This window comes from Ostrea edulis, chromosome 7 (genome assembly GCF_947568905.1).
Source record: "Ostrea edulis chromosome 7, xbOstEdul1.1, whole genome shotgun sequence".
Lineage (NCBI taxonomy): Eukaryota > Metazoa > Mollusca > Bivalvia > Ostreida > Ostreidae > Ostrea > Ostrea edulis.
Window position 1 is genome coordinate 72,458,802 of NC_079170.1, and position 26,712 is coordinate 72,485,513.

At 34.9% G+C, this 26,712-nt stretch overlaps 2 protein-coding genes across 4 annotated transcripts; both read right to left on the bottom strand.

Annotated features, from left to right (window-relative positions):
* Window positions 1-1,338: 1,338 nt before the first annotated feature.
* Window positions 1,339-26,712, bottom strand: LOC125657168 (E3 ubiquitin-protein ligase TRIM71-like). 3 transcript variants are annotated; one of them, XM_056145303.1, is made up of 2 exons: window positions 26,699-26,712; window positions 1,339-3,126 (listed from the first exon to the last, which is right to left on the bottom strand). In XM_056145303.1, the coding sequence occupies exon 2, from the start codon at window positions 3,118-3,120 to the stop codon at window positions 2,290-2,292; it is 831 nt and encodes a 276-aa protein (XP_056001278.1). In that variant the 5' UTR covers window positions 3,121-3,126; window positions 26,699-26,712; the 3' UTR covers window positions 1,339-2,289. The 3 variants fall into 3 exon arrangements, with proteins under 3 accessions (XP_056001278.1, XP_056001279.1, XP_056001280.1); XM_056145304.1 differs by having other exon boundaries at window positions 26,695-26,712; XM_056145305.1 differs by lacking the exon at window positions 26,699-26,712 and adding an exon at window positions 4,945-4,988.
* On the bottom strand, window positions 1,447-1,986 carry LOC130048759 (tripartite motif-containing protein 2-like). Its single transcript, XM_056145807.1, has one exon. The coding sequence runs from the start codon at window positions 1,984-1,986 to the stop codon at window positions 1,447-1,449; it is 540 nt and encodes a 179-aa protein (XP_056001782.1).

A 26,712-nucleotide genomic window follows, 5' to 3' on the forward strand; every position in this document is an offset into this window, starting at 1 on the left:
TTCTTCATGAAAACTTGATATCTAAATCAGTCCTCACGAAAGAATTGTCTGAGACACTGCCTAGTAAATTCCCAAATTGGACGGATTTACTTGCTCAATGTCCATGATGAATTTATTCTGGATTTACTTGCTCAATGTCCATGATGAATTTATTCTGGATTTACTTGCTCAATGTCCATGATGAATTTATTCTGGATTTACTTGCTCAATGTCCATGATGAATTTATTCTGGATTTACTTGCTCAATGTCCATGATGAATTTATTCTGGATTTACTTGCTCAATGTCCATGATGAATTTATTCTGGATTTACTTGCTCAATGTCCATGATGAATTTATTCTAGTCCGTGCACGTACTTATAAACGTTGAAGGCGTTGTTCATCAGGATGAATTTACAAACATTTTCTTTTCTTTTTATTCTATTAGAATTCCCAGTCAATATAATAGACGAACTATATTTACCTGTATTCATGGGGTGTTGCTAAAAGGCGGAACAGAAAACAGAACGGAAGACGGAACGGAACAGAATTAGAATCATTAATGTAGCTAAGATAACACCAAACATCGGAAGAAAATACTTTGTTTTGATTAAAATAAAAATATTGGGAATTGACAAGCGGTAAAACAATTTTATCTTATAACCATAAATTATCTGTTAGTCTTTTAGCTATTTCATATCTGTTAATTCCTCATACTATGGATGGTAAACTTCGCCTTAGTTTTCATTGGTTCTGTTTCAATCTTTCTTTCCCGCTGTATCTCTTCGGGTTCAACACTAATCCGCAGGATATCGGTAGGCTCAATGTACGAACTTTCACATAAATTCATCCAAAATGAGACAAAACTTTTATACACACCGGACTCCGACTCGTTCGCTTTAAAATTTGACATTATACATGAATACATACATGTACATGTATTACACCAGGTGTAGAACTAAATTACAAATATAAGCAAGTTCGGTATAAGAAGACTATGTTTTGGTATTTTTTGCGTATAAAATTAGAAAATTCAAGTCTTTTTCAGGATGCTTAATTTTTTTTTTTCTTTATTAATATTTTTCTTGGTACGTTAATGATTTTAAAATACATATGCATTAGTATGAAGTATATGAATCGGTGGATTCTGTGGGTGACTTTCCGCTCTCTCTCTCTCTCTCTCTCTCTCTCTCTCTCTCTCTCTCTCTGTAATGTCTGCCTCCCGTGTTATGATAAACCTTTTATTTTGCAAAATGCTGACCTCCTCATAACATTATTGCATACAATATTTTCCGTTCCGTTCCGTCTCGTGTTCCGATCCGTATTTTAGCAACAACTGTATTCAACTACAACACATGCATGAGGAAATGACTATCATTTAATACAATTTGTAAAGATATCAAAGGCAATAATAATGTCCCGGATGCAACCACTGATGTCTGGTGAGATTTTTTTAAAATCTAATTCTTCAGCCTAAAAACTTATATATTTTGACACAAGATTTTTGGCTTTCCCCTAACCACAGGTTGTCCGACTTGTCGATGGATAGTCCATATGGACCGAGAACATCCGGTATAAAAAGGAAAGAGATGAATTCCCCGTCCTTGCTGATTAGATGCAGGACATTATTCATATAATCCGAGATCAAGATGTGTCCCAGACTGTCAGTGGCTATCTCACACGGCGTAAAGGTCTTCTTTCTCAGATGCCCAGTTTTCCCGTCATAGTGAAATCGGAATTCTCCATCCATGTTGACCACTACCAGTTTATCAGGACCTGACAAGTCAGCCACACATACATCCCCGTTAATGTTCTCACAGACACACCGTGAATTACTATAAAGCTTCTTACCGTTGTGGTCGTACATGATCTCCTGAATCTTCTCTCCGCTGCTTCTGTATCGGACAACTCTAGCTGTATCACCAGGGCCTGTGCAGGCCAGGATGTCTCCTGATTTTGTACAGCACAGTCCTCTTAGATCATATTTGTCCTTCACAAGCGTCGACATCTTTTTATCATGAGATACTTTAAGGATGGTTCTTTTACTTCCAGTGGAAAATATCAAACTGTCATCAATCATTACAGCAAGACCCCGAGGTTGAACCTCAGTGATGACGTTTTCAAGCTCTTTTCCTAAAGTGTCAATCAAGAGTATACCACGACCACTTCCACTAATATAAGCTTTTTTTCATCAATGCACTCCACGTGATATAATTCATTCCTTTTGTTCTTGATATCTACCTTATGCAATAGCTCTGGTGTTACAAGCAACTTTTTGTTTAGTTGCTTTTGTTTCAACGACTGAGCCCTATCATCTGTGATAGCAGGTATTCCCACTTTCTGATATGCTATCTTTGTCTTGAAAAAATCTGATTTGTGTCATATCCAGCAATTTCCCAGATTTAAAAGAGGGAGGTGTTATTTCAATTCTGTCAGGAATTGTTAAATTCTGAACTGTGTGTGGATTTTGCTGCCGGTATAAGATTAAATCCGCGGGGTTGCCATTTTCTGTGAGATTTATGTATTTCTCAATGATCTCCTCGAGCTGTTGAAGGAACTCTTCCAATTTTGTTTCATATTGCGATATCTCGGCTTCCTCTTTTTCCTCATCATCTTTGGATTCTTGGAGGGTTTTGTTCAACATGGCAGTAATTTGGTCGATGAGTTGTTTCGCTTCTTCACTCATTCTTGATCTCAACGTCTCATGGCTTTTCTTTAACATGGATTTCCCAGATTTTGCTACTGTCAGAGTTTGAACGACTTGCAATTTGAACTGGTTCTTTATTTGATGTAGTTCTTTTACCATGCTGGCCTTCTGCTCTTCATACAGGTTCTCCATCTTTCCTATGTTGTGTTTTCCATGCGTTTCCTCAATACAGATTACACAGACAGGGACTTGGCAATCCTCACAGCAAACCTCGTACGGTTTTGTTGGGTGTTGTTCACACATCTTCATAATGTTGGATGCATGAAGACTCTCTGAGAAAGAAATTATTTTATGTCCAGAAGGAACTTTGCTTTTAAGATGGAAGACTTTACATTTGGAGCAAAGTTCATCTCCACAAGGAAGACATTGGAAGAGAGCGGGCTCGTCTTCACAATACTGACAGCGGATGACATCTTGTGCTTGCGCCTGTGCCATGTTATTCTACAAAATTAAAAAAAGAAAATGAATACTTCAAACTTAGCATGCACTAATTTGAATTAAACTTTAATGCTTTAACTCGTATATGAAAGGCGAATATAACGAACAGCGATCAATCTTACAACCCCCACAAGCAACACAAAATAGACAGTTGGGCAAACACGGACCCCTGGAAATACCAGAGGTGGGATCAGGTGCCCAGGAGGAGTATGCATCCCCTGTCGACCGGTCACATCCGCGGTGAGCCCTATATCCTGATCAAGTAAACGGAGTTATCCGTGGTCAAAATCAGTGTGCCAAGAACGACTTAATAATCGGTATGAAACACGTCAGGCATCATTTGATCCAATGATAGGTTGTATTGACGAACAAGATCGTCATACCGACTATAGAATTTACGAAATGCTGACTTCAATCGAGACTGTTGAAACCCCTGTACTATCAACTTGTTTGTCAGTAGCTTGCCTCGATTTAAAAACTGACTATACGCAGAACAAGCTCTTGCATATCGAATCAGTTGAGATATATATAAACACATATGCAGGTGATAATGGAATATTGCTACATAAATATGGGAAGTTGATGATCGAGAAGCTGAAACCATCCCGTTTGTCATATAGTTAAGATGTCAGTTTGCCGTTAATGTCTACTTTCAATAAAATATCTAAGTATGAAGCAGAAGTGGACGACTCTGTGGTGTCCTTTATTTCGAGCTCACAGGGATATATCAAATTGACATATGTATATGGTTTCATCAAGGATTTCTAAAAGGAATATTATTTTTTATAGTTCTCAAAGAGGGCTTATTGTTCATGTTCATTATAGCTAATAATGCAAACAGTTGGCCTGCTTGGTGTCTAGGAGTAGAGATCATTTCTAAATTATTATTACATTTTCAACAAATAATTAACTAAGCCCTACCCAGGGTCTGCACCCAAGAACACTAAATTTCTCATAAGATTCTCTACGATATAATTCATTTTCAGTATACTGATATATGACCAACTTATATCCACTTAGGGGTCAAAATTTCACAGTTTTTCGTACAGAGCTCATTGCTCATTATAACCACGCCCAGTTTGACTGCTTCATGTCCAGAAGTAATGAAAATTACATATATTTTGATGGTTTTGACCACACCCCTCAATTCCCAGAGAGGCAGGGTCCACGGAATTCATAATTTTTGTTTCGTTTTGACCCCTATATCCCCTCCACTCACAATCAATCTAAACTGGATTTCATTAACAAAACGATGTTGCATACATGTATGTCTTTTGTATATGTCTCAAATCATAAAATTTGTACATTAATATTGCCCATTGTCTGCCCATAATTCGTAAATAAATCCAATCATATACATATGCTGAATATATGTGTGATAATGTGTTAGATCTACTTTGAAGTGTTTTTAAACTTAAAATAATCTAAAATTAAGTATTGATAAAACAATTAAATACTTGTAAATAAATAATACAAACTAAATACTTAAAGGGGAAGGCATGCAACACGGTTACATATGACCGCAATCTCTCATACAGAGTTGTCGACCCTTACAGTGCTCACAATGCACTGTAAGGATCGACAACTCTGTATGAGAGATTGATATGACCGGTGCACAACACAAACATAATTCAAAATCTACTTTCGGTTTGAATACTTCGAAATCCCACCAGCTAGCCTATATGGTCGGATATTGTATATGCCTATTGTAGGATATAGAAGAAATCAAACCTGAATAGTTATGAATTCATCATGGACAATTTATAATGCTTGATATTTAGATTAAAGACGTGACAGAAAGAAAACAACGAATATACTCACTACATTCTCCTCCCAGACTTTCGTGTGCTCCTCGCACTACACTAAACAGTGCGACATTTAACTCCGGACACGACAAAAGTCCGGACTTTCGCCAACCCTTTTATTAAGGATACAAATAAACCCTTTACAAAAAAAGATGGGATTTTATGTCCACAAGACATGCACCAACATTTACACTTGTAACTATTGTAGTTTTTAAGATATTTCACCTGAAATCAAAAAATCCCATGGGATTTTGGAGGGATTTTTAATCCCACTTGGGGGATTTTCACTCCCACCAAAAATCCCATGGGAGAAAAAATATAATTTCTCCCATAGGATTTTAACTCCCGTATTTAAATTTAAAATGGGATACAATGTCCCATAGGAGGAAATGTCCCATAATGAACATGAAATGGCAGTGAATATCCTATTTGAGCATGAATGGGAATAAATATCCCAAATAAAACACAGGATGGGGACTTTTATCCCATGAATACAGTAATAAAGCAGAAAATTGTATCTTAAAGAGTGTTGTTTGTCATGATTCTTAAGAATGTACTTGCAAGCTAAGGAATGACATTAACTTTATATCTAGTAATTACACTCCTAAATTATGTAGACCTATACATGTGTTAATGGATAAATGTCTAAACAACATGAGAAATTAAATTATATTAGAGCTCTGCATTACTAAACTCTTTCCCATGCAATTTTAAATGTATACATATAACCCTATCACAAAAATATCAGAATAAAATTGAACGGTATTAAATTATGCAGTTAGAACACTAACTTATTTACATGCAGCTGTTCATATTCACTATTGACAACCCTTTACAGGTCGTCAGGTGTGAATATTCACAGGAACCGGTATTTTTGTCTGTAATAATAATAGTACGCCTTATGGTACCATCCCCAATGAAAAAAATAACCCAAAAGGAATAATTCGAAAATTCTGCTTTTATCGTCACCCACCCCAATTGTCATTCTGATTCAGTAATCCCAGTGCTTTTATTAGGGGTGTGTGGTATATACCCCTACTCTTATCATTATGTACAGGCTAAATTATCGGTTCCTCTGATATGTTGTGGAATTTTGGAATAGCCTAGCTTACAGTTACAATTTGTTTACAATATATTAAAATTAGTGTTAATTAAGTGCTTACGGTGAAATCTGCTACTGCTAGATGATGCTTAGTTGTTTCGTGAACCGAATCAGACATCTCCAACAAGATTCTCGAAGATTTAACAACACAAGAATCATTTTACAAAATGCATGCTTCGGTCCATCATTCTCCCTCTGACAATCACATTCATTCTGAAGTCAAAGTACTTTCTCCTATACCTTAAGCGTCAAAAAGACTTTGACAGGTAAATACGAATAAACGGTTAACAGACATCTCGACCTTAAGAAAGTTCAGTCCTGGATGTTCTAGTCCAAAAAGAAGTATGACCCAATCTTATGCATTAATTTATTAAATTTCCGGTTGAGCAACACCCAAATCCTCTAGAGACATTGTTTACAGTTATATGACATTACCTAAATGTGTGACACAATATTAATCCACACCTGCTCAAAGGGGCATAAGCACCGAGCATAGACCTAAATTTTGCAGCCCTTCACTGGCAATGGTGACGTCTCCATACAAGTGAAAAATTCTCAAGCAGGACGTTTACGTTTTTGTTTTTTCTTTTGAAAATTTTGTTTTCATTTTTTTTTTAATGTTAAACATGAAAAGTATGACTAAATCTGTGTTGACAGCCAAAATTTTAACCTTCTGGATGCAGGAATAAAAGCAATATTTTAGCCTTCATTCTGCGTTATGTAAACAAAGACTGGAGTCTTTTTATGTTTACATTTAAGGTGGCTCACTACACCGGGAAATAGTTTCTCAAATCAGTACAAATTGATTTAATATTTTAAAAAAGATCCAGAAGATATACAATAAGTGTGTATTTCAACACATGAACAAAAGACTGGTGGATTTGAGCTCAAGATCTGTAGTTCACCAGCCCAATGCTCTCTCTCTCTCTCTCTCTCTCTCTCTCTCTGTCTGTCTGTCTCTTGTCCAATGCTTTATTAATTAACCACTTAGCTACCGTGTTATAGACGAATAAATCGATCGATACAAATACTTTCCCAAAACATTTAAATCGCCATCTTGTAACATAGTGTCATAAAGCTTTAGTGTAGTGAGTACCTTAACAAACCAGTGAAATGTTTAATTTTGTAATTGAATTTTCAAAGCATCTTTACTTTTGCACATGCAATTTTACAAAGATTATTCAATAAAGGGTAAAAAAAAACAACACTTAAAAATACTTGTTTTTGATCCACTGTAGATTTTAGGAAAATATTAGATTCCTGGGTCAGAGAAATCTAGACATCATTAAATGATAATGAAGTATTGTAAAAAAAAAAATTCAAGACTCTCCAATATTGTTTGCAACTAGGAGAAATGGTCACAAGCTATTTTACACCCGCATCCCTCTTGGATCGAACCACTATAACTTTTAGGATAACAATAAATCCTCTCCCAACAATGTGCACATCTGCAAATGGCAATGAAGCATTGTACAAAGTTTCAAGTTTATCAGATAATCCATACAGGAGGAGAAGCATTTTAATGCACAATTTAAGACTTTGTGACAGACAGACTTACAGATATGGACAGAAAGTACAAAAACCATATAATTATATGAAATGAATTTGCATGTAAAAAGTACATGAAGTGCACAATTATGATTTAAATGTAATTATCATTTTTATTAGGAATTTAGATGTCTCCTCTTTTTGCAAACAATATACACATCTATATATGAAGATGAGATATATAATGAGGATATAAAACACTTCTAACAAAAATGTAAACAAATATGTGCAATGCGAGTTTGAAAATATGTATGTCTTAAAAAGTGATTGACTAGATATCAGGAAGCAAGCAAGCTCACTCCATGTTACTGTGCTACAACTAACTGAAATTCACTACATTATCCAAAATCCACCCCAAAAGAACCAAAACCTACCAACACTAAATACCAATATATATGCATGTGAGGTCAAGGTTTCAGGAGTGAAACAATGTGTTTTTTAAACTTTAAATCTCATTATGTTTTACTTTTGTAGGATATTCATAATGTTGAAATTGATTTAAAGCAATCAATTTTCAATTGGAGATACAAGGTACATGTATGCACATAAATGTACCACCCTGAATCTCATATCATACATGTACCTTATTTTATAGCTGGCAAAATTATGAAATGAAATTTAATGTCACCACAGAATTTATAATTTCCGTTTCTTTCTCTCAATTCACATGGAGACCTCCTTTTTTAGAGTCTTATTTTCTTTTACTTGAATGTTCTAAATTGAAATCTAAGGAATAATAATCTTGGAAGAAAAATCTACATGAAAATATTTTCTACTTTGAGAAACAAAATGACAAACATAACTGTTTTAAATGTAAGTCAGAAATAGAAAAATAATTCAATTTATTGCACTTACATATGTAATTGAAAGAAAATTCCTTTGAGTACATGATTTTAGAATGAAAATAAGATTGATTAATATTCAAAAAAGTATTTCAATTTCTTCAAAACTTCAATCTTCAGATGATTTTCCATCCATTGACACCCCAAATGTATGATCACACACATTCAGCAGGAACATCTGTTCCTCAAATCTTCTTCACATAACACTTGACTACTTTTGAAATGCAATTTAAGTCTTTTTAGAAATTAACAAAGATGAGTGTACAGATTCATACCCTAGCTGTTGATGATTGCTAAAACTGATCACTACTCAAAACTCTGAAACAAATCTTTCTGGATTTTTTTGTATTTCACACACACACGCACACATACACGTACATGCATACACACATCAAAAATATCAACAAGACACTGACCTTACCAGTCACCTGAGTTATTTAGTTAAAAGTATTACTAACCTCAATATGAATGAAATCTATATAATACAGTAACTTTTCTTGCTCTAGGCATGCATTTATATGCTAAATTCTAATATTCAGTAGAAGTATAATATAAGGTGTAATTCATTCCCCCAAAATCATCTATACTGATGAAACATTTTACAATTATAAACTTGATATACACTTTTAACACTATTTGGATCTGACCTTGAATCAGAACCCTGGAGTTGCAAGTGTCACAATTTTTGTACATCTCTTTCTGTTTTTCTTGACAATGCATCCATCATTTATAATATTCTAGTGTCAACAAAATTAAAGAAGGATTCTTTTAAATCATAAAGACATGTAATTACTATGACCATTTTGGTTCCATCTATTTTAAAGCTAGTATCAAAACCTTTAGATTCTAACATGTATATATAAACTGCGTTTTTAATTATCAAATACCAAAAAAAAAAAAAAAAACCCACCCAAAAACCAACCAACTTTTAGCTATTGATCTTAATCATAGTGTTTTATTTTGATAATTTAATTTACAGATACATGTATAAGTTGTCATAATGTCATTTAATTCTATTTTATTGTTGCATTTCCTCTTCTTGCCCTTGTAAAACACCTTAGAGTAATAAACTGTTTTATATAAGGCTGCATGTATATAAATTTTATTATTATTATCACTGATCGAGGTCATGAAATTTACAATTACCTGTTCTACCTAAAAGCATCAATAGCATTAAGGAAGATGTTATCTAAATTTAAATGTTTTACACATAAACACTATATATCAAGTTTGGTTCCTCCTGGAGTCAGAATTTCTACCCTAGGAATCATGATATTTACAAGCTTGATGTTTTGTTTACTGTCACAACAGAAGCTGACCACTAGCAATAGGTCACATGAGAGAATCAATTGACCTAAAAATCTATCAATTAACATGATTGAAATGTTTTAATCTTTATATCCATGATAAGATATTCTTTATATATTTTATATTGAATTCAATTTGGTACTTTGACCTCTTTATTTTCAAAATAATTGGAATTATGTCTATATACATACATGTGAGAGTTGGCCTCCATGTGTCCAATGAAGAAATTATGAATAATGGAATCACAAATTAATGATTGTCTAATGCTTACAGGGATGGATCCAGGAATTTTTGAGAGAGGGGAATTTTACCATTAATTTTGGTTATCAAGGGAGGGGGTCCACCCTCAAAATGTGTTATTTTTACTTTATTTTAGCAAAATTTCCTGAACCAGCACCCCTTCTGGATCCACCACTGGGTTATCATTTACTCCTTCATTCTTGATTACAAACCTAAGGACACTAAATTGTAATTTCACATTTTTTTTTTAATTTGACAATATTTCATTATCACACAACAGCAAAATTATGAAAGCATATACATGTACGTACAATAATAGCAAATTGATTGTTCTGACATATCATTTGATATACATATATATTCATAAGAAAATTTGAACTATCATGCATATTACAGATTATCAGTCATCAAGATTTTTGTTGTGTTTTTTTTTTTTTTTTGTTCAAAGTAATTTCACATTTTGAATCTTGCTTATTAATTGATATGTTGATATGGAATCAAATGACATGCATGCACGCAGAAGCTATGTGAAAAATGTCAGATCTTGTGTAGCAATTTGTAAACCCAATGATTACAAAGCCTATTAGTATTCTATATCAGTAAAAGAAAATCCTATTTTAATTCATATTTTGCAATAGATATGATAAAAGGAATAAGCATTTAATAATAATTATCAAAATCTTTAGTTTAAAATTGAAAAACAATCTCATAAAAAATATAACATATATTTTACACATGCATTTTTGTAAACTTTACAAAAGGAACAGATTTCCCCCCTGAATTTATATAAAAATCAGTATTATGTCCTGTGACATTTTGTTATTATGCTTTAATAAACTTCTAATATTGACTTTGTCCTTGCATGGTCACTTTGTCCATTTTTTTTTTTATATCTGTACCCAGGTTTTGTCTTGTGACTTTTACCCCAACTAATCCCTCTGTGTATAATACACATGGGATGTTCTTTACAGCTCAGCAAGCCCCTGGCTTTGTTTCTCATTGTTCCTTATCTACAATTACTGGGTGAATGACTTTGTGAGGTTGTAATTTGCCATCTAATACTTTCATAAGCATTTCATATCATGATCAACATGTCATGCTATTTCAGTCAATATTATAAATAATTCATTTGACACATAATATGTAATATTGTAGGCTTATATGGTAATATTTGGAAAATAATGGCAAAGCAATTCTCAGCATGAACATTGAAAATTATGTTGCAATATACATGTACATCACCCAATACAAAGGCAAAGGATACATTTTAATTTTTACGTTTAAATTCATATGAAATATTGTGAAATTCATAATCATGTGAATGCATAGCTGCAGAACTGTAGCTCTCTGAGAAAATATTAATTGGTACAGATCTGTCCCAATATTTTCTCAGAGAGCTACAATTCTGCAGCTAGTGAATGTGGTTAACTTATACTATCATTAAGATATGTAATCTCTTTCTAATATTTGTTTAATTTGTACCTTTTTCATATTGTACAACAAAGTATAATTTAATGCACATTAATCCTCGAATTATAATAATTTTTTTAAATTATTTTTTTTTAGGCTTAATTTTTTTTTTATTTATTTGTACAAATAGAAATTAAGTGCATCATAATATATACTTTTAAAGGTAAGATGTACAATTGATATATAATCACTCATACCAACCATTCATACCACTCAAACATTTCAAAACTATGGATTATAAATTTTGATTAGTGCAAAATTTGTTAATTTCTATAAGGTCATCTCAAATCTTTTAAAATCATTTTAGTGACTTTTTGGGGGAAAACACCTGAAACACTTTTAAAGCCAATTTAAATGGTCCAGGTCAAGCATATTTTGCTTTTAGGCCAAATCTTTGTAAGATCATTTGTGCACTTTGACAATTATTTCTAAATATTCGGGCTAGTATAATGAAGAAGTATGGATGTTTCAATTTTCATTAACATTTAATACCAAAACCATATCTCCTTTTCTTGACCAAAAAAGCCCCCCCCCCTCCACACACACACAGTGAGGTCTAGATCCGCCACTGTTTAATCTGTGATTTTGGGGCGAAGTTGGATCAATTTCATTTTATGAACAGGTCCAGTGGTACGATGGATTTTTCATTTTCAAGACAAATTAATAGAAATATAAATTGTTAGCCAGTAAAAAGAAGTAATGATTTAAATCAGATACTTGGAACAGTGTTGATGTTAACAGGGACCTATATACTAGTTAGTATATAGCTATGATGTTAACTTATGAAATTCTTATATTGTATACAAGATATTATCCAACTAACAGATAGACTTTTGCAATTATATCTTATGCATTATGAACTGTAGCTAAACAATATCACTATTAAAATCTTATGTCCATTTCCATGTAGTTGGGAATCAATTAAGCTTTCCTGGTTCCGATTTTGGTTTAATTTTTATTTTGTGAACATAAATCAATATTTGTCTAATCACAGGAACCGGTAATTTTGTCTGTAATGATAATAATGAGAGTCTATACGATACCACCCCCCCCCCCCCCCCCCCGTGTTTTTATTAAGAGGTGGTATTGAATACACCCGTAAATATCATTACAGACAAAATGGTAATATATTTACAAGTGCACTCTACGTATTGTTCTCCACGGGCAAGGGGACAGGCACCGGAAGTACGGATACATGTATTTAGAGATTGGCCTTCTACTGGTATATAATAAAATGAATTTTATTGTACCGGTAGAAGGCCAATCTCTATACCGGTAGAAGGCCAATCTCTAAAGCTTACAAAAAAGCGTGAAACGATTACATGAATCGAAAGAGGGATGAAATAGACTACGAATTCATACATTTCAGAGAAATTATTCCCACCAAAAATAATATGAAAAAAAGGGGGGGGGGGAGTAGTAATATCCATATTTAAGGTGCCTGTGCAGGCAAGGGCGCATCCAGGAATTGTTTAAAGGATGAGCGGATTGCGACCCAAGTTTGTGCCTATTCCGCCCCGGCCCCAAAGATGGGTGAATATCTCAAACTGGTAAAATGACAAGTTTTGTTTAAAACTATGGAAGTAAAGTGGAGTGACTACAACCCTCTCGATCCGCCACTGATGAACAAGAACTACATTACGGGGATTAGGAAGCACAGGGTTCATTTAGAATAATTGTAATCTTTAAGGAAATCTTCGTGGAGCACATTATCGCAAATAGTTGCTGAAATTGAACCTTACCATAATTCCGCCGGCGAGGATTGCAGCTATTTTCACTTTCACATCGCAGGAGGTGCGTTTGATGAGCTATCAACTTATACAGACAGTATCTCCTCATATCTACATGTACAGGGGCGGGTCCAGGAATTGTGGTTACGGGGCGCCACTTTATGAGGCAGTGGGTCCATGGCGAAGCCCTGGTTGGGGCCCAGGGGGCGAAGCCCCCGGAAACTCCTGGGTTTTACAAATTTTATGGGGCTTGAAATATTTCTCCTATTTAGTCATTTGTATTACATGTATTTTCTATCATTTTAATAAGGTGAAATTAACAAAATGACCCAAATTTTAAGGGTTTTTTGGGAAAATATTAAGTTCTCCCAATAAAGTAATTAAAAAAATTAAAAGATTTTGTCATTTATTTCTCTGCCTGCGCCACCTCTAAGTCCGCCACTGATGTATATTGCAATAATCTACCAGAATATACTGACACCTTATAGGTGATACTTCATTAGTACAAATGGACACCACCACCACCACCATCCCTCCAAACGGAGGGGGTGAGACTAACAACGAAAGGGGAAAAACACATTCCGCAAATTATAATATACATGTAACAGGCTGTCTTTGCATTTAGTCCGAGTGTTTTCAGTTATCTTTTTAAAAATTCTATATATTGATTGCAACACAAACATCCTATTATAATTACATGGCGATGATAAAGTCTCAGTAAGTTTCCACAAAGCTGAAAATTGGTATACACCATATTGTACAAACTGATACAGAACTAAAATATTGCGGAAACTTATCAAAACTTTGCGGTAGACTATCAATATAGCAATGTGCATACTAAAACAGAACAGTTTCTGCAAACCGAAATTTACGCAAACTTGATCAGCTTTCAGCAAATTTTCGTTGCGGAAACTACTTGAAAACAACGTAGATATGTCAAGTTTCAGCAGGACACACCAAGTTTTTGCAGGGAGAAAGCTTTCAAGATGAAAAATGAGTGCGGAAACTTGACGAAAACCACTTGTACACCTAAGTCTATGTAGTGAAATTTGTATTTTTCATCCATTTGTAAATTCCATGTTTTTAATGAAAAGAACTTACATGTATATAAATTGACATTAGTAAATACTATGTAATATTGCAGGTAAATTTTGTAGGGTATATAAGCGAGTGGGGGGGGGGGGATTCAGACCAGCTTTTAGTGTTAGGAATTGCATGCTTTAGTCCCAGTTTGTGTTACTCTGAAGCGAAGTCCCAATTGGTTATTAAAATGCACGCACATAGATCTATACATTTCCATACACCTATATTCAGTGCAACCCCCCACCTAAAATTTTCAAATTTAAGGTAAATCGCGGTATCTTGTTTAAAAAAATGTACTAAACGATAAAAGAAGCAATAATTTCTTCCACTCCCGGAGAAATAAATGACAAAATCTTTTGATTTCTTGCATTACTTTATTGGGAGAACTTAATTTTGTTCTAAAACCCATAAAATTTGAGTCATTTTATTAATTTCACAAATGACTAAATAGGAGACATATTTCAAGCCCTGTAAAATCCCGGAGCTTCCAGGGGCTTCGCCCCCCTGAACACCACCAGCACTTTGCTCTGGGTCCACTGTGGGCCTCAAGGCGGCCCCCGGACCCCCTGCCTCATAAAGTGGCGCCCCCTCCCTGTAACCGCATTTCCTGGACCCGCCCCTGATATTACGAAGTTCATACAGCCCGAATCATCGAAGCTTAGACTGGGTATTTTGAATTGAAGATTTTAAGATTTCCAAAACGCAGTTTGACAAATAAAAACGGGTGTGTAATGCTCTAGTATGAAATTATATTGGAAAAGAAGAATCTACACGCGTGCAAATGCGCATGCCTTTCTGCTGTCTGACTGGCTCTATCCTTCCGACTCTCGCGTTATAATCTAGGGGATAATTGAATTATCTCTCAAGATCCGTGCAAATGGCCACATTTAAGTAATAGACAATTGTGTAGTATTACATGAATTTACATTTGTTGATTTTAAGGCAAGATAACCATGAATTATGTATTGTATTCAGAGGCGGGTGCAATATTTCAGTTTGGGGCCCGGAGAAATTGCTGGGTGGGTGGGTCTAAAGACCGCCTTTAGACCTCAGTAAGTCCAGGACAAAGTCCTGGGTGGTTCCAGGGGACAAAGCCTATGAAAGCTCCCGCTTTTTTCTTTCTTCTTTTTATTGCGAAAACTAGCACCAGTACTCTCTAAAGTATTTTGATTGCATATCTTTATTCTTAAAAGCTGTATATTTGGCATGCGCATATTTAATATACATTAATGAAAAAAAAATCTAAAACTATATCGCATTAAAAGTGTACAAATTAAGTTTACTTAGTTCATTCCCAACATTGGGTGTATGATCTTTAGTTCCTTAGAATGTATTAAGTACTAGAGACACACGTTACATGGATATGAAAACAGACACTCAGATTTGATTGATAGGATATTGTTTAAGTTTCCTCTCGAGAATTTTTCACTCATATGAAGACGTCACCATTGCCGGTGAAGGGCTAAAACATAGGCCTATGCTCGGTGCTTACGGCCTTAGAGCAGGGAGGGAATTTATCGTGCCACAGAAGTTGAGACAATGGGCCTCGGTTTTTTGCGTTCTCATCCGAAGGACTGTCCCATTGGGTCGTCTCTTACGACAGGCAAGGAGTACTGAGGACCTATTCTACCCGGTGTTGTAAAGCATAAAATCCCCCCCCCCTCCCGCATAGACTTTTCCTCCGAAAAAACGGGCCCGGGATAGACATTCCCCCCGGAAAGATGGGCCTGGAATAGAATTTCCCCTTACGAAGAATTAACCCGGGTCCAACCCCAACCCCCTAAGAAAAACCGTCCCAGTATAGAAATTCCCCCTAAATGACAGTACACCCCCATTCTTACATTTTAGCTATGTATCTGTTTCCATTTCTATTACTAGAATTCTCTTGCTTATTTAGACCCAGTAATTCTTCTGATTATTTTTGTGTGTGTGTATCGTGAACAATCATCATCTTATGATTTTTTATAAAAAGGAAATTGCTCAAATCGTGTAATGGTATATCAAAATTCATTCAGACATCTTAAGTCTTTATCGTTATTTACTAGTATCTAACATTTGAATTAGTAAAGTTGGGAAGAACTTAAATGATTTTTTTAATTTAAATAAACGAGAAAATTGAATTACTTTTATTTATACAGTTCATCTATTTCACTTTTCAGATATTTTAATTATACATCTTATAGTCACGTCGCGCACGGTACTGGTGTTACTTTCATACGTGCATTAGAAAATGTTTCCGCTATGTTTACACAGTTGTATATTTTGTGGATTATTAAAGTCTTATACATCAATGGCAAGGAAAATATATAAATAATAATAATAGCTTATATAAAATATAATTTACACGCATTATATTATCAATAACGGAGTTATATACACGCAGATGTCGTCATTTTTCGTTGTCCCGCGTTACATGAAATACGCATACGCTTTATCCACAGATTAATAAAATGATTGATTTTGTCCCAAATAACGTAAGAATTGGTGTATGATTGTGACGTCCTTATCTAAAAACCATAAACCAATTACTTTAAACATTTAGTTCATAGAATTGATATAGCGACCTTAAAAATGGCAAAGACAGTGCCTGTCAGTGGTGTCCCGTGTTTGTAGATAGACTGCAAATGCAAATCATCATGACCAGTAGCACGCCTAATACAGGGGGAAGTTGACTATCCTTGTTACATTTATAATGTACATGTATCGTGGAGCACAATGTATACCAGTATTATAAAATTCTGAGTATATCCATGAAGTAGATTGATTTTATCGGTGTCCAGTGAAATGTCCTTTTTCTACAAATACCGCGCTTTTTAAACAATTCTACCATTTTATGTCTTATTTCTAAGCATTATTCCAACGCGAATATTTTAATGAATATAACTTACAGAAAGTACATAAAATTTACTATATAGAATATACAACATTTCATTTTATCCCGCGTCCATTTAGGAAAACGAAAAGATACTTAATGTCCAAATAAATGTCCCATGTGATTTTGTCGCGCAATGACGCGACGTCAATGTACACAACCTACGTCTAGCTAAAACGTAAAATGTTGCTTTTATTATTTTTGAATTATCTAAATTAAAATGATTTTTAAAAATAGTATACAAGGTATTTAAGCTATTGCATGTGTATCTCATAGATATGTTTTACTCTAGATCTGGTACATATACTTTAATTGACTTTATCAAATGACAATTGTACAGACTACATTTTGTTGCATGTACTACTGTATGTCATCGTCGCAAACCACGGGTTATTGTTTCATTCTATTTCACATACGTTTGTGAAATAGAATGAAACAATAACCCGTGGTTTGCGACGATGTACTGTATGTATGCATATAAAAATTCAGCATTGAACAGATACACTTACGGTGTGTAAAACGTTGCAATATTATACAAATCTTGATTTATATACGAAACTCTTTAATCATATTCGATAATCTTGTTATTCATATATGACAAAATTTTAATTATATTCGATAATCTTAATATTTATATGCGAAAATTTTGATTTATATTCGATAATCTTGTTATTTATTTACATTTGGTAACCTTGTTATTTATATTCGATAATTATATAAATCTCGATTTATATTCCATAATATTTGATTCGTATTTGATAATGTTGATGTACACATGCTAGATGTACGCATGAATTTAGTCATATTGATTGTAGGTGAAATGCATAATTTCAAAAATTGATAAAAGAATTAACTTCATTGACCATGACCTGACCTCGGATGTCTTAAATTTAACTAGAGGAGCTACTCTGCTAAAATTAAACTTTAATAAATATACAGCACTACCAGCCGTGAGACATTTGGCCTACTGCCTGAATTGAATAGTTGACCTTGCCCTAATATGCTGAATAAAACCAGTAGCTATGTCGAAGCTTGGGTGGCTGCCCTGTAATCCCCCATAGGCTGCTTACCTAGCTGGATTAACAAGTGTGATACAAATTTGAATATGTATTAATCGTAATCAGAAACAGGGTGCAAATTTACATATATGGCGGAAAGGGTCGCGTGCAATTTTTTGTGGGGAACTGGGGAGGCGGCCAGTTTGACTACCAACGTAGGGGCAACACAGGGGGCCTTATGTGGACATGAGTGCCTGGACCTGAACGGGTGATCATCTAAGGGGGAAGAGATCTCTGCGCATCTCAGCTGTCTCCTGCGTGCTACCTGGTTTAAAGAGCAAGTACAGAGCAAACTGTGGACCCTCCTACAGTTTCCAACATGCACCAGCCAGTAGCATTCCCTAGGAGTTGGATGTGAGCACAGGCACCAGAACGGTGGATATATATAGCGTGTTAGATCTTATGTACCCCCCCCCCCCCCTTCCAATGAATGAAAGATATATACATAAGTCACATATTAAATGAATTGAATGTCAAAATCTTGTTAGAGTATCAGTGACGTGTTGAACAACCTCACTGTTGTATTTAGGACCCAGGTGATCTCTGGCGGGTGTGAGCGATTGCCCCTGGAATATTTCGCCCACATGCGTTGGTACTCCAGAAGAGTAGAGGAAGCCCCTCTCTCTCTCTCTCTCTCTCTCTCTCTCTCTCGTAGAGTAAAATAAAAAAAATTCGCATATGAATATCAAGATTTCTCACATATAAATCAAAATTTCCGTCCGCATATAGATATCAAGATTTCTCACATATAAATCAAAATTTCCGTCCGCATATAGATATCAAGATTTCTCACATATAAATCAAAATTTCCGTCCACATATAGATATCAAGATTATCGAATACAAATCAAGATTTCCGCATATGAATAACAATATCATTAGATCAAAAGTTCAACATCTGACAAAAAAATCTAAAGTCACACGGTTTTCACGAGACCACCCCTTCAAAACTAAATATGATATATATTGAAACTAACCGATTCGCAAGTAAAACATACGAGTATAAATAACACTCTGTATACCTTTTCTACTGTTTATTCAGAAATGAAAGTGAACATTAAAACGTTAAAATGTAATATTATTTGGAAGTTTTTATCTCTCACTTCAACTCACCGTGGTTATTATTATTATTCATTTATAAAGCGCAAAACTACATATACTTTCTATGCGCTGGTTGTTGTTTTTTTTCCACTAGAGCGTGATCGATGTAGATCGATGACAGAAACGTACGGGAGTTTTTAACCCCCCCCCCCCCCCTTCCGTGTTTGGCATTAATAAAAAGTATTAAAGAGAGCAATGATTATTAAACATAGAGACTTGAACAAGTCTATATATATCCTAGAAAAAACCAAAACTGATTTTTTTTACTGTGTTCAAAATTTTCAGAGGTCATATTCATAAGAATTGCAAGCCTTATTTCATGGGATGGTTACCTGTAAAATGCGAAACGAAATCGAAAGGAAACGAAATCTACCGAAGCAAAACGAAACCTACCGAAACGGGTACCCTTATTTCATACGACATGCCTGCTGTTGTAGGCACGGTGAAATAAATACAGTACGTATACTTTGGAGTATTTCTAAGAATTCATAATTTTTATGAATGTACACTATACACGTACAAAGATTTATTTTCAATTTTTAAACATTAAATCATGCATGTGCTTTAGTTATGATATTACAGCTTGGAGATAATGAATTTGTTTAAAATGTGACGTTGCTTTCGTGATTATATTTTGCCACAATTTATGACGTTATAAGTGTAACGTAAAGTGACACCAGTACCGTGCGCTTAGTGAGTCGATTTTTTACGAAAAATCCTACTTATATTGACCATCGTTAAAGTCTTTTGGTAAGCATATTGTATTTACAATAAAAATATTTGTTTGTTTTATGAATATCGTAATATTAATGAGCGCATATCTATTTCCTTAAACTATTATAACAAATGAAATCCGGAAACAGGGGGGGGGGGGGGGGTTGTTATATATATACCAGGGCGATTTTTCCGCCAAAGGGGAGACTCTATACTGATTTTGTACATAGGGGGAAATTATATCCTGGGGCGCAATTCCGGGCCCGTTTTTCCGGGGGGGGGGGGGTCTATGATACAACACCGGATCCCCACGGGATGAAACATATCTGATATACATATTACATGTAAAAGCCCTACATTAACTGGATACTGGATATTGGACTACAAGGGCTTTGCAATTGAGGACTAACCAAATCACGGTTAGGGTGGTTCGGGAGGGGTTGTCCCCCTCCCTTACGGGAGAAAATATTGAAGCATTACAGGTAATGATCAATTGCAAGCACATTAAATTCTTATCTTTGAAATGATGGGGGGGGGGGGGGGGGGGGTTCCATCTCCACACCCCTTAATTCTGCAAGTGAGACTGTTAGTTAACGCTATGATAAAATTTAGAAGATATAAAACAGAAAGAATTTTGATACAAGTAAAAAGTTTCATATATTTTTGGAAAATTATCTAGATGTGCAATATTTAGGATTAAGCTCAATAAAAATCCGAAGTACGTAACATTTGATAAGGGTAATTTTCGCATGGGGCGCCTCTATGCCGGCTTGATTAGATCGCGTCGTATACGTACATTTAATGACAGAGTGAAATTTTAGTGTTTTTATTGAAGAAAATATGTGGTTGTCATAGACAAAAAACTCCGCACTTTTATCGTGTCCAGAGTTAAATGTCGCACTTTTAAAGGTATTTTGTTGATTAGGAATATGCATTGATTGATCACTATTTTACGATCAAGTGTTGCATCTATATATTTTGGAAAATGAACTATACGTGATGGCTGGTCGAGGGGTTGGGGAAAGGGTGGGTGCTTTGATCAGTCCGCTACTAAAGTTTTCCTAGTAATGAAGACAGTATTAGTTCTTCATTGTAAAATCTATTTCCAATATCAACCGTAACTATTTCAACTCCAGTAAAGCTTCCACCAAAAAATTACAACAAACAACAAATCATCGATACATAAATGTTCGAGATTATGTCTCTAGGTAGTGTCAAAAATAACAACGAAATCTTTCTTTGGAAGCGGAAGACCATAATGATAACAGAGATAACAATGAGGTCTTCAGTTGGAAGCGGAGGACCTGAATTACAGTAAACAAAAAACCCATTTATACTAGACTAGATAGGTTAGGGTCAATGGCTTATGATCTCGTGTCTGACGAAGCGTAACGTGTAGAATATAATAGGGTAGATTGTTAATTGGGAATACAAAATGACTGACTAGTGGGACCACTATTTTTTTTTTTTATTTAAGTAGTGTCAAGAACAACGAAATCTTCCGTTGGAAACGGAAGACCTTAATGATATCTTATTCAGGTTTCCATTTGGGAGCAGAAGACCTTAACTACAAGACTTGTTCGGTTAGGGTCAATGTGTTATGTTGTCGTGTCCGACGAAGCGTAACGACTAGGATTTAAAAGGATAGTTTGTTAATTGGGAATACACAATGACTGACCAGTTGGGCCACTATATTTTTTTTTATATCCGAACTAAACATCGTGTGATTATTTCCTGTACATATATGAAGTATTCAAATTGTACATTGTATAGAATATCAGGGACTAAGTAGAGTGATTGAACAGTATTTTCCGTTCAAGTGCCATTTCTATCTGGTCAAAACGAGCCTTTTGTCAATTTTGGACCATAAATTCTGCAGGAGGAGGGGTGGCTTCTGCTCCTCCGCCGCTAAAGTTTTGGTTTTTTTTAAATTTCAAAATATTCATAAATAAACACCGCACGATTATCTATTCTAAATATTCAAATTATTCAAAATGTTAACGTTGTCTATTTCAACTTTCAATATAGTTAGGAAGCTAAGTGAATAACGCTGAATTTTACCGCAGATATCCATTGACTTCATTTACCTGATTATTATAGATCAACACAATTATATTTATATGTGTACTTTTAAAAAGTGGCGGATCCAGGGGGTTAAATTTGCAATATGAATACTTTACTTTTGAAGAAAGAAAAAATAGAAAACCCAAACAGATAGAAACTCCAAATAAACAATGAAACATACTAGTAAAGATCACAGGAATTTATCACGTACAAAATCAGTATCTAGGTAGTATTAGTGGGTTAGTGTCTGACGAAGCGTAACGGCCAGAACTCAATGGTGAAGTTCGTTAATTGGAATTACACAATGACTGACCAGTGCTTTACGTTCAAGGGTAAAAATGGGCCACTTGTCAATTCTAGAAATTGAACTGTGCGAGGGAGAGGGGGATGTTCGCTCTCGGTCATCCACCACTAAAGTTAATAAACATCATATGATGAATTCCTTAACATGTATATATGTAAAGTATTCAAAATGTTAACATTAAATTTACTTGTATTTTAACTTCCAATAATGTTACAATGATAGATGAGTACCGCTGTTATAGGCATCACCAAAATTATCTAGCTAGTGGCGGATCCAGAGGGGTAAGAAGTAGGCATAAAATCGTGATAACAGTACTTTGCTTTTGGAATAATGATAAATAAACCCTGACAAGACAACCCTGATATATATATATAAATGTCCGTGATCATAGAAATGTATCACATAAAAAATCGATGACTAAGTGGAATAACAATTAATTGTCAATGATAACAGGTTTTCATTGCGAAGCAGACCTTAATTACAATAAACAAGTACACCCACAAGATGTTGTCGTGTCTGACGAACCGTAACGAGTAGGATTTAAAAGGGTAGTTTGTTAATTGGGAATACACAATGACTGACCAGTGTCCCCACTACATTTTTTTTTAATTTCCGAACTAAACATCGTGTGACTGTTTATACCATACAAATATGAAATATTCAAATTGTACATTGTAGAATACCAGGGACTAAGTAGAGTTACAATGGGAGTAGTTTTTTTAATTGGAAGTACACAATGACTGACCAATATTTTCCGTTTGAAAGTGCCATTTCTATCTGGTCAAAACGAGCCTTTTGTCAATTTTGGACCATAAATCCTGCAGGAAGAGGGATGGCTTCCGCTCCTCCGCCTCTAAAGTTGTTTTTCTAATTTCAAAATATTAAAAAATAATCCTCGTATGATTATGTATCCTAGATATTTAAAGTATTCGAAATGTTAACGTTGTTTATTTCAACTTTCAATATAGTTAGGAAGCTAATATTAAGTGAATAACGCTAAATATTACCGCAGATATCCATTGACTTCATTTACCTAATTAGTAGATCAACACAATACGTCTACCTAATAACTGGCGGTTCCAGGGGGTTAAACTGCAATATCAATACTTTGCTCTTGAAGAAGAAGAAGAAGGGGGAAAAACCAAACAAATAAAAACTCCAAATAAGCAATGAAACACACGAGTAAAGATCATTAGGAATTTATCACGTACAAAATCAACTCACGACTAGTGTCAGTGGCTGTATTCAATGATGAAGTTTGTATAATTAGAAATACACAATGACTGACCAGTGTTTTACGTTCAAGGGTAATGTCTATCTGGTCAAAATGGGCCGCTTGTCAATATTAGAAATTGAATTGTGCGAAGTAGGGGTGGAGTGTCGTTCTCGGTTATCTACCACTAAAGTTAATAAACATAACATCATATGATGAAGGCATGCCTTTATATATATATATATATATATATATATATATATATATATATATATATATAAAGTATTCAAAATGTTTACATTAGATTATATCTACATTTATTTTAACTTTCAATAAGTTAGAATGATAGGTGAGTACATGTACCGCTGTTATAGGCATCACCAGAATTAATTTAGCTAGTGGCGTATCCAGGGGGGTATTATAAGAAGTAGGTATAAAATCGTTGTAACGGTACATGTACTTTGATTTTTGAACACTGATAAATAAATCAGATAATCCTGATATATAAATGTCCGAAATCATAGAAATGTATCACAATACAAAATCGTTGACTAAGTAGTGTCAATGGATTGATTTAAGGTTTCATGTCCAACGAAGCGTAACGATTATGATTTACGAGGGTAGATTGTTAATTAATTGGGAGTACACAATGACTGAACAGTGCTTTACATTCAATAGTCGTGTATATCTGGTCATTAAGTGGCTGGGGAAATAATTAGTACTATGCGTGAGGGATGGGAATGGGACGGGGGATCCGCCCATTCGCCACTGAAGTTATTATTTGAAAAATAAACATCGTATAGTTAAATTCTTTTGAATTTGCGTATACAAGGTATTCAAAATATTAACGTCATCTATTTTATCATCCAATGAAATTAAAATGATAAGTGAAGACTGTTGTATCCACACAACTTGTGTAACTAATTAGTGGCGGATCTCGGGGTTAATACATTTGTAAGTAGACCTAAAAATTTGCGATAACATTGCTTTGCTTTATGAGTAAAAAAAGTCTACAATATTAATAAAACATTGATACACAAATGTCGAAAATCATATAAGTTTATCACTATAAAATCGCTCGAGATGTTTAGAACACTTAGAGCCGAACTTCCCTAGAGTCGAGACGTCTGTTAACCGTTTATTCGGACACGCCTGTCAAAGTCTTTTCGACGCTTAATGTAAAGGTAGCAATCGGAGAAAGTACTTTGACTTGAGAATGAATACGATTGTAGAAGGGAGGGAAAGATGGACCGAAGCATGCATTTTGTAAAATGATTCTTGTGTTGTTAAATAATCGAGAATCTTATTTGAGATGTCTGATTCGGTTCACTAAACAACTTAGCATCACCTAGCAGAGTTCATGTTTCACCGTAAGCACTTAACACTAATTTTAGAATATGTAAACAAGTTGTAAGCTAGGCCTATTCCGTAATTCAACAACATATCACAGGAACTGGTAATTTAATCTGTAGTAATAATACTGCTACCCTTTCTAAAACCACAAGGATGGTGGGTGACGATAATTTTAAGAACTATTTTGAAACGAAGTTTTGAGTGAAGTATCAGCCCTTGTAGCCCCCCCCCCCCCCCCCCCCCCCCCCCCAATAGCAGCTGATTAGGGGATGGTACGGTATATGGTATATACCCACACTATTATTAATACAGACAAAATTACCGGTTCCTGTGAACATATTTTAGTACCTGACGACATATGAAGGGTTGTGAATAGTGAATGTGAGCAACTGCATGTGAATGCACGGGCAATGGAAGTTGATGTAAATAGATACATGTAGTATGTGCATGTATATATATTTATACATGCACATACTATATATTTACATTAACTTACAGTGCCCGTGTGTGAATGAGTATTTCATAGTGTTCTTGTCTGCTTGTTGCAATAATATAGTCCCGTCCAATTTTATATGGATATTTTTGTGCAAGGGTTATATGTATACAATTAAAATTGCATGGGGAAAAGTTTAGTAATGCAGAGCTCTAATATCTTTTATTATCTCTCATGTTTTTTAGACATTTATTCACAAACACATAGGCCTACACATAAGAGTTTATAATTACTATATATATATTTAAAAATTAATGCCATGCCTTGGCTTTTAAGTACATTTTAAGAATCATGACAAACAACACTTTTTAAGATACAATTTTCTGTTTTATTGTTATATTCATGGAATAAAAATCCCATCCTGTGTTTTATTTGGGATATCTATTCCCATTCATGCTCAAATAGGATATTTACTGCCATTTCATGTTCATTATGGGACATTTCCTCCTATGGGACATTGTATCCCATATTAAGTTTAAATATGGGAGTTAAAATCCTATGGGAGAAATTATATTTTTTCTCCCATAGGATTTTTTGTGGGAGTGAAAATCCCCCAAGTGGGATTAAAAATCCCTCCAAAATCCCATGGGATTTTTTGATTTCAGGTGAAATATCTTAAAAACTACAATAGGTGCAAGTGTAAATGTTGGTGCATGTCTTGTGAACATAAAATCCCATCTTTTTTTGTGAAGGGTTTATTTGTATCCTTAATAAAAGGGTTGGCGAAACTCCGGACTTTTGCTTTTGTCGTGTCCAGAGTTAAATGTCGCACTGTTACTAGCTATGACGTCACAGCCTACTGCACTAGCTATGACGTCACAGTCTACTGCACTTGATATGCGCAAACTCCCCGTCGAGGCCTCATTACGTCACCTACGAATTTGGTTTGTGAGCAAACGAACTCTGGTGGAAGTTTGTTGATATGCGGTGAAGTACGAAGCGGCGAGCTTCGAGTGTATCAAACTTCCGCCAATATAATCCATATACTTTTATATTTGTGTTCTTAATTTCAGATAATCTTGGACTCATAATGTACAAATCTGTAACGCAGTTAGTCTGGTCCCCGCCACTCCTTGATCACTCGTTTTGGGTGATCAAGGAGTGGCGGGGTGGGGACCAGACTATAATGTAGTGCAGTAGGCTGTGACGTCATAGCTATATAGGGGCCTATTTTACCGCGTCAGTACGTAGGTGACGTAATGAGGCCTCGTCAAGGAGGTTGCACACGTATGTGAGCTTGCGTAACACGCCCCCTGGTGAGAGAATTGATACTCACTAGTCACCTTGCAC

What these genes read in the sequence shown, in the direction of transcription:
- LOC130048759 (XM_056145807.1), bottom strand. Translation starts at nt 1,986, where the DNA reads ATGTCGACGCTTGTGAAGGACAAATATGATCTAAGAGGACTGTGCTGT.
- LOC125657168 (XM_056145303.1), bottom strand. Translation starts at nt 3,120, where the DNA reads ATGGCACAGGCGCAAGCACAAGATGTCATCCGCTGTCAGTATTGTGAA.